Source organism: Lagopus leucura, unplaced genomic scaffold (assembly GCF_019238085.1).
Source record: "Lagopus leucura isolate 7727_CA_CO unplaced genomic scaffold, USGS_WTPT01 Super-Scaffold_1, whole genome shotgun sequence".
Lineage (NCBI taxonomy): Eukaryota > Metazoa > Chordata > Aves > Galliformes > Phasianidae > Lagopus > Lagopus leucura.
This window is the reverse complement of record NW_024962250.1, coordinates 6,824,061-6,832,354: the sequence shown is the minus strand read 5'-3', so window position 1 is coordinate 6,832,354 and position 8,294 is coordinate 6,824,061. Positions and strand designations below refer to the sequence as shown.

The following is an 8,294-nucleotide window of genomic DNA, read 5'->3' as shown; positions in this document are numbered from 1 at the left end:
TTGTGAAAGTCTGTAATTACCACTGAGGGGCGAGGCAGACAGGACTGAAACAATGTCATTTGAACTGGAGTGAGATGTGCCTGAATTACTGGGTTGTGCTTTTCTCCTCCGTGGGCTGCTCCCGGATCCGGAGCTCACTGTTAACCCCTGGCAGGGTGGAGATGCTGTCCTTGCTCCCAGCACAGCCTGCTGCTACTGGGGCCTGTCCTGTTCTGTCCTGTGCCACGGTGTGAGCACCCACAGCCATTCACGTGCCCCAAATGCCTCCTGTTGCCTGTTCCCAGGCCCTGAACTTCCAGTCCCCACCTGCTACTGCTGGCTCAGATAGGCTGGGATCTCTCCAAGGGCCTCAAGTCCACCCCAGGAAGGATAACTACAGCACCAAGCTCTGTAGCATCCCTGTCATTCCCTGCATAGCGCCAGGGTGCTCACAGAAACCACAGCATTCATGTATCCCTACCGTATGCAAACACAATTAGTAAGCTCTTCATCTTCCCCTGCACTTCCCCACAACAGGGTCACAGACACCCGTTCCCTGCTGCAGATGGCTGCGCTGGGTGTGATTCCCAGCAGCAGCAGCAGCAGCAGTGTGTGGGTACCTGGCTAGGGCTAGGAGCAGCTGCAGGATGCAGTACTGGGATCCACTGCTGGAAGGGAACCCAAATAGAGCTTGATCTCCTGGCTGAGGAGGGGCTGTGGGATGGAGGGCAAGGGGCAGCTCCAGCATCCATGAGTCCTTCCTCAACTGTTGCCTCTTGCTAGAAGGTGATTTTTCCAGAGTCCACTTCGTGCCATCACTTTTTCACAGGTCTTAAATTGTTCCCACAGAAACTAAATGAAGAAATCACAGCCTGAGTACTGGGTCTGTAGCTTCTGTGTCCTGCAGGGCTGCCTATTATTGCTCTGCCTCATCCTGGATGTGATCAGGTCCTGATCCTGTCCTCACCATGCACTCTGTGTGAAGACACCAGCCAGAACCCCTCCTGTAGCAAAGCTCTATGCATGCAGCAAAGCGAAAACCACTGACATACACAGTTTACCCCACATTCCTCAAGAAACACTCATCTGTGAATTTGTGAAACCTCCTGGCTCGCTCTGGAGAAAGCTTTGCAGCTTTGGCTTTGCAGGCAGTGCAATGCCCGGGTCGCGGCAAGGCAAGGAGCACAGGGGAGTGGATGATTTTGTTTTAGGAACTTGGGTTCCTAAAACTTAGGATCAACTTAGGGTTGATCATTTTCTTATCAGCAGTGATAAGGCCATCTTGGTCATCCACGTGCATCTGCCGCACCAAATGCCTTGCAGCCAGGAAAGCTTATCTGCTGTTGGTTTGAGACTCTATCTGTCAAAGCACACCCAGCTGCTGCTTCAGTTTCCTGCTGCAATCAGATTGCAACTAATCTAAGTATAAAATCAGAGGCAAATTGGGCTGAAAAGGAGCCTGAGCCACTGCCAGGTGCCATCTCTACCCTGGGCTGCCTCTGGATCAGCCCCACCTATGGGCAAGAGGCAGCTACAAGATGTGCTCATAAAGGGTGCTCAGACAAGGGATGCATTGCTGCATCCCAGCACCTCATCAGGGGAACCCCAGGGGGTTCCTGTGAATTGACCTGAAGTTTTTTTGCTGAGGAGCAAGCCTGCTACTACTTTTCCCCACAATATGGGAATGAAGAGATGATGGTGGTCATCCTGCACCTGCCTGAATGCCCCAAAGATGCTGGTGCGTGCACTTGTCCTTAGACTGCAGCGGCCTGATCCCTCTGGCATTTAAGGAGAGCCTTCCCATGTGTGCTCAGTTGAGACATAATGGTGACAGAGGTGATATCCATGTTCAGCTCAGGACAGGAGGTGGGAGCGTCCCCCTCAAAGCCAGAACATCTGCAGCAATTGGCCCTCGTGGGAGAGTTCCCAGTGTCCATTCTGTGTAGATGGTTTCCAAATACCATTCCTCCTTCATATACGTAAGAATATGTGCCGTGGGAAGAGCAGCACAACCCCATCCTGGCTGAATTTATGTCTTTGACCCCTTTCACCCAGAGGCTCTTCACACTTGACTGAAACATAAGGTAAAAGTAAATGCAACTGAAAGAGCCCATTGTGCACGCAAGCATAAAGGCCTTTGTGTGCGGGAGCAGCGTGCGGCCAGTGCTATGAAGAGCAGCCAAGGTGTGCCTAGGGCTGTGCTGGGACGCACGGGGACACAGAGCCCGTGATGGCTGTGTGTGGGGAACACCGGGGCTGGCCAGGCCAGAGTGTCTGTGCCGAGGCCTTTGCCAACGGGTCTCTACCAGCAGCACAGCACTGCTGCCTGACTTCTTCCTCCACCCACCCACAGCCAAGATGCAGTGGGACCATCGAATGGAGCCACGGACGCAGGGGCAGATCAACGACACATCGAGGCTTCTTCTGCACGATCATTCTAAGTGGTTTTCCGAGTGCTGGTTGGAGTAAGGATCAGAGGATGGGGATGCACAATCCCATTTATCCGAAGCCGCATAATCCTCCCGAAGCTCCTTACCGGTGCCCAGCTCCTTAGTTACCGAACGGCCGGCACAGCCGGACCCACGTGGGGCACCGCGCCGCCCTCAGGGGCTCTCGGACCCCTCTGCGCGGCTCCGCCCGGAGCGAAGGAAGGGGAGCGCTGCCCGCCGCCGCCGCCGCGCTGCCTTAAGGGGTGTGGGCCCGCCAAGTCCCGCCCGCGGTTCCCCAGCACGGGGCGGGGGCGTGCCGCTGCCGGCCGCCGGCGCTGCCCGCCCGGCCCCAGCGCAGCGGGGCACTGACAGCTGCCCCGAGCGGGCACCGGCGCGGCGCTCCCCGGCGCTCCCCTGCCCGCGGGCGGCCCGCTCCCACCCGGCCCCGCCGCCCCATCCATGGACCGCCGGCCATTGGGCGGCGGGACCGTGCCGCCGCTGTGAGCCCGGCCGGGGAGCGGCGGAGCCCCGTGCCGCGGGCACCATGGACAGTATCCTGGAGCCCTTCGCCGCCGAGCGGCTCTTCCCCGCCGCCGGCCCCGGCTTCCTCGACCTGGGCGACTTCAGCGAGGCGGATTTCCTCAGCAATGTGGTAAGGGGCGCTGCCCGGCGGCGGCCAGCCCGGGGTGCCCGCCCCGAGAGCCCGCTGCCAGCCCTCTGCTCTCGGTCGGCTTTCCTTTTTTTCCGCCTTATTTGCCCTGACGGCGCGCTCAGGCCTCCGGGAGAAACGTGCGGGGCGGGGCGGATGGAGCGCGGCCGGGGGTGCTCGGATCGGGCAGTGCTGGAGCACGGCGGGGCAACGGGACGCGGGGTCCTCCCTCCCGGCTGCTCCCAACTTCTTGGGCAGAGAAGCGCCGGGGAGACAAAGCGTCTCCGTCCCGGCGTTGGGGCTGGGACGGTTTGCTTTAGAGAGCAGAGCGAGAGGAAGAGTGACTTAGGAAAAAGAGCTGCTGCCAGTCCCAAGGAACCAAAGAGGCATTGTTCACCTCTGAGGAAGCTGCCCGGCCTCCCCGAGGAGCCCTGCGAGCCCCGAACCCCACAGCTCCCTCCCTCGCTGCCCTGCCGAGAGATGGGAGCTGTGCTGTTCCGGTGAGCTCTTGATGTAAATCTGCTGCCCCTCTATCCTGGGGCAGGAGAGGAGGGGCCCCAGTGCTCCAGTGGTGGTCGGTGTGAGATGGGGAGCATCCTTCCTTGTTCCCGCACAGCTCTGAGCATCCCCGAGGACATCCCGATGGGGGATGCCAGCACCACAGCACCGCTGCAGGAGGTGGGAAGGGGAAGGTTGTAGCCCTTGGGTAACTTCTGCTCTGCTGCACAGAAGATAGCCAAAGCCTTTTGCTCTGATTCTGACGTGGAGAAGAAAGTGGAGATGCAGAATTTGCATAGATGTGAAGTGCAGCACACTGGGGTGTGGAGACACATTGAGTCTGGGAAAGAGATTACGCAGGCAGCCCTGTCTCCCAGGGGCCTCACCAGCTCCTACTGCAAGGCAGTGCTGTGCCTGGGAGCGGCAGCAGTGGAGCCGTGCAAGGCCCTGTCTGTTCCGAGTGGGTCAGAGCTTCGTGCTTCCCCTGTGTGCTGTGCACCCCTTGTGGGTGCAGCTGTTCTGAACCTAGAGTGCTTTGTACTAGGACTGCTTATTCTCTTATCTCCGTGATAATACTCAGTCTTGGCACCAGTCCTTTGACCTCTGTGCAACACAGGCTGCAAGCAGAAGGCAGGAAAACCCTTACCTGTATAGATGGTACCTCCTTGTAGTTCAAACACAACTTTTGCCTGCAAACAGAGCATGAGAAAAAGAAGCCTTTGTGTAAGAGTGCCATCTGGTGCCACCTGCCAGGACAGTGTGCTTCCGTGTGCTGTGACCACGGACAGGCAGCGACCAGTGTGGCAGCTCTGCTCTTGCTGTCCTCAGCTTGCAGTTAGAAAAAGGAACGCTGCGTGGATTTCTCCCCTGCTGCCAGCACCACTAACTTCTGCTGGAGTGAGAGAGTCCAGCAGATTCCTTCCCTTCCCAGATAAGCAGAGGAGATTCTGTAGCTGCTTCCCACCTACTGAATCTGTAGCTGATACGTGCACCAGAACATAGTGCATCGGCCTCTTTGTTCCCCTGCTGCATGACAGCACGGGAGGGAGGAATACACTGACATTTTCCTGCTAAGTCCAACAAACCTCCCAGGAGCTGGAGATGTGCTGAGTTCTTTTCACACAGAACTGTGCAGTGCATCACCGTGCACAATAGCTCGCAGAGTTGCCAGTGCCTTTGCTTCATAGATGGGCAAACTTTTCCAGATATTGTTCAGCAAGTATTTTTCTTAGAAGAGCCAGGAATTTTGGCCATAAAATGCCTGTGTGAGACTTCTTCTGGGATGATTCCTTCTATTCAGAACAGAAGCAGAAAGGATCAATGATGCTCAGTGCAGAGGCTGTGCTCCTTGGCACATGGATTACGTGGCCCTGAACGACTCGCTTTTGTCGAGCCGTTGCGCTCTTATAAATCACCTCATTTCTTTAGAAACGGTTCTCTGCGTTGTTCATCTGAAGTTGTGACTGTAGTAAGGACAGAAGAAAGGAAGGAGTAAGGACAGTACCTCTGTCCTTAGTAGATGTGTCCTCAAAGAATTCTGTGTGCTTGAAGCAGGGAACAAAGTCTGAACTGAGGGGGCTGGCATGCAGAGGAGCCCAGGCAGGTTGTAGGGATGGCTCAGTGGGAACTTCAGGACATGCAGCAAAGTAATGCTGACTGCTGCTCCTGGGACGGAACGGCTCCTGTGCTGGGACGGTTAGTTGGCATTCACTGGCTGAGAGGAGGGAAGAAGTGCTGGGAGTCCTGGGTGGCCCTGGGCCAGCAGAGTGCATAGGGGGCTGCTAGCTAATGCAGGAGTGCAACAGTAGGGACGGAGGGGAGCTGAGGCACGGATGTGGGGATGCAGGGACCCAGCAGCAGCCTGCCTGCCCTGTGAGGAGCGTGCTGAGAAGGTGGAGCCAGGCTCTTTACATAAGTGCATGGCAGCGCTCGTAAATCAGAACAGGGAAGGTTTAGACTGAGTATAAGGAAACAATTTATCACTGTGAGGACACAGGAGAGGAAGAGGCTGCCCAGAGGTGTGGTGGAATCTCCAGCCCTGGAGGTTTCCAAGACCTGTCTGGTCAAAGCAACCCGCTCTACATTAAGTGTTGGCCCCGTCCCGAGGAGGGGTTCAATTAGAATTGTCCTGAGCTCCCTCCCAACCTGCATGAGGCTGTGATTATGTGATGGTTTGGTTTGGAAAATCCTAAGGTGAGTGGTGTCTGCTTTATACGTGGAGGGGACATCTCCAAAGGACAAGAAATGCTTTTTTTTTTACTTTATCTAGCTAACCAGACTCACATACAATGACTGCCTACACTATCAGCCTCTGCTTGCTCAAGAGGCTGCCTCCTGCTCTTGAACTGAAAGAACTTTATTCATCTTTTTCCACCAGACAGGACCTGCCATAAATGAGGCTCATCTGTCACACACTGTTTGCTTATCAATTCCACCTGCCCATCCCCTGTCCAGTCCAGCATTTCTGGTTGTTCCTGCTGGGACCCATCCATTCATTTATGGTCTTATGGCCACACTCACAGAGCTCGTACTGTTTCAGCTCTTACCAGGGTTGTGAAACTCTTCAAAAGGTTATCTTTTGAGTCAAATCCACCACTGTGTTCTAGTGGGTTTGGGACACTGGTGGCACAATGAAGCCAGAATAAACCAGCAGAATGGGAGGCATTTCTTTTAAACTAGTACCCCAGCAGGTTTGTTTATTCCTTATGTCACTGTGTTTTGTGGTATGAAAGATACCCTCAAAGATGACTTTGGACATTGGATGTTCATGTAAACAGAGCTCCATTTTGACACTGTGCTTTTCAAAGTGTATTCTGTGTCTCTTTCTGAAAGACAGGCATCAAGGCAAAAATATCACATACATGTTAGTTGAGGTCTCAACTGTTAGAAGTTGCAAAATGGCAATTCAGGCTGTCTCAGTAGCATTCACCCAGCTGCTCTGGGGAATGCACAGTAACATGCTCCTTTGTTGTGTGATCTGAGGTTGCTGGGCAAGCTGACAGGCATACCTGCTGGGAGAAGAGCCACTTGTCCCTCTGGGTTGCTCCTTGAGCACACACTGTGTTTTGTGCCTACTGTCTACTCTTTTCTGCAGTATTGTCACAGCCCACAGAAAGGAGGGAAGCAGCAGGACTGTAGGGAGTGAGCAGGATGAGAGCAGTGCTGTGCAGCTCAAAAGCGGAGCATAATTTGGAAATAAACCCAGGCTGTTCACCAGGGATGACCGTCACTCTTGCGAAGACTCTTCTGTTCCTCTTATGCCTGCTACAGGCACTTAAATAGCACTTAAGTGGTGCTTAGTGTTGGACTGATCTTTGGCCTGAGTGAGTTTCATGCTGTGCGAGCTCCCTCCCACCACCTCAGCACAAAGCGAGGACGGAGAGCTCAGCAGATGTGGTCATCCATCTCTCACTCCTTCCTGATGCTAGTGAAGGACCTTGCTGTAACAGAGGCTGGGCCTCTGGGACTGATGCAGTTCTGCATAGGAACACATGCAGAATGCATGTTGGCCCTCTGTTCCCTGCGGTAAGATTTGGTCAAGATTTGGCCGACAAGCCAAGTACTGGGCAAGGCAGGACTTTTTTCTTTAAGTTTTGCTTGGAACATGCTGGTCAGAGTTTCCTGTGGGATCTGGAGCGCAGATACAGAGAGGCCTGGCGGGGCTATCAGACCTGGCCCGATGGAAATGAATCTCAAAGTAATCATTCCCAGATTTTCCTCATTTCATTAGTTTCTTTGGATCTGTCTCACAGTTCCCCCACTTCATGCCCATGCTGCTCCTCACTGTCACACAGTTGGACTTGCATCTGCAGGAGTACGCGTGGCAGGGTGAAACCACAACTGGACACAACCATTCACAGGCATCTGAACCTGCAGCATCATCACTGCAGTCATCACCTGGAAATGTATGTCCACAAAGAGGGTAATGGGTTTGAACTTCCTTTGGAAGACCAGGTGAATACTTCCTCCACAGAGACTGGGGGAATCACCTGCGTGTCCTTCCATGCCAGAAAGAAACTGAGAGACATTTGAGATACTCTTCCAGAAGAAAACATGTTTATCTGTAGGACAGATAAACAGCTGGCAGCACACACTGGGGATCCACAGACCAGAACATTCATCTCTGCCAAAGTGGGAGAATCCTTTAACTGAGCAGCTAGGCCAGAGCTAGGAGAGACCTAACTCGGAGCTGGAATGCAGGAGGCATGTATCCACAGCAGGGTTAATCCATGAGGACAGAGCTGTCATCCTGGTGGGGAAAAGCAGAAAGGGCTTTGGAGAAGTAGAGTAGAGCAAACAAAGGAAATGTTGGCAGGGGGTGGGAGCATATTTATTCCTACTGTGCTTCTGCTTAGGGATGGTGTCAGTGACACCAGCTGGGAGGTGCTGAGCCAGTCACAGCTCCATCCATGTCCCTCTGGTGATCCTAGTCCCACAGGTGTTAGGCAGTCATTTAGATTCCACTTCTGGAGACGAGGAAATCAAGACTCAGTCTGTAGGGACCAGACTCTAGAAAGCCTCTGAGATGATTTTCTGGCTCATTGGACCTCCTTCTGGAACAAGCACAGGTGTCTAAGCATGGCTGGATTTAACTGGGGTGACTGAGCACATCTCTCAGTGATGCCTGCCTTCTATCACTCTTCAAGAGCACAGCAAAGAGAAGAGGGGCCAGGCTTGTGGCCACATAAGAGGAAAGAAGTTTACTGAAGCAGCTCCTTAAAAGGCAGTATTGGAAAGAG

The 8,294-nt window shown here is 54.1% G+C and overlaps 1 protein-coding gene across 3 annotated transcripts in view; it reads left to right on the top strand.

Moving 5' to 3' along the window:
- The first annotated feature begins 2,928 nt into the window (after nt 1-2,928).
- The window catches only part of CREB3L1 (cAMP responsive element binding protein 3 like 1), a 42,797-nt gene continuing 37,431 nt past the window's right edge, over nt 2,929-8,294 (top strand). For all 3 annotated transcript variants that reach the window (XM_042871031.1, XM_042871040.1, XM_042871022.1), the window contains exon 1: nt 2,929-3,060. In XM_042871031.1, coding sequence (XP_042726965.1) covers nt 2,953-3,060 — 108 coding nt within the window. In that variant the 5' untranslated portion in view covers nt 2,929-2,952. The remainder of the gene's footprint in view (nt 3,061-8,294) is intronic.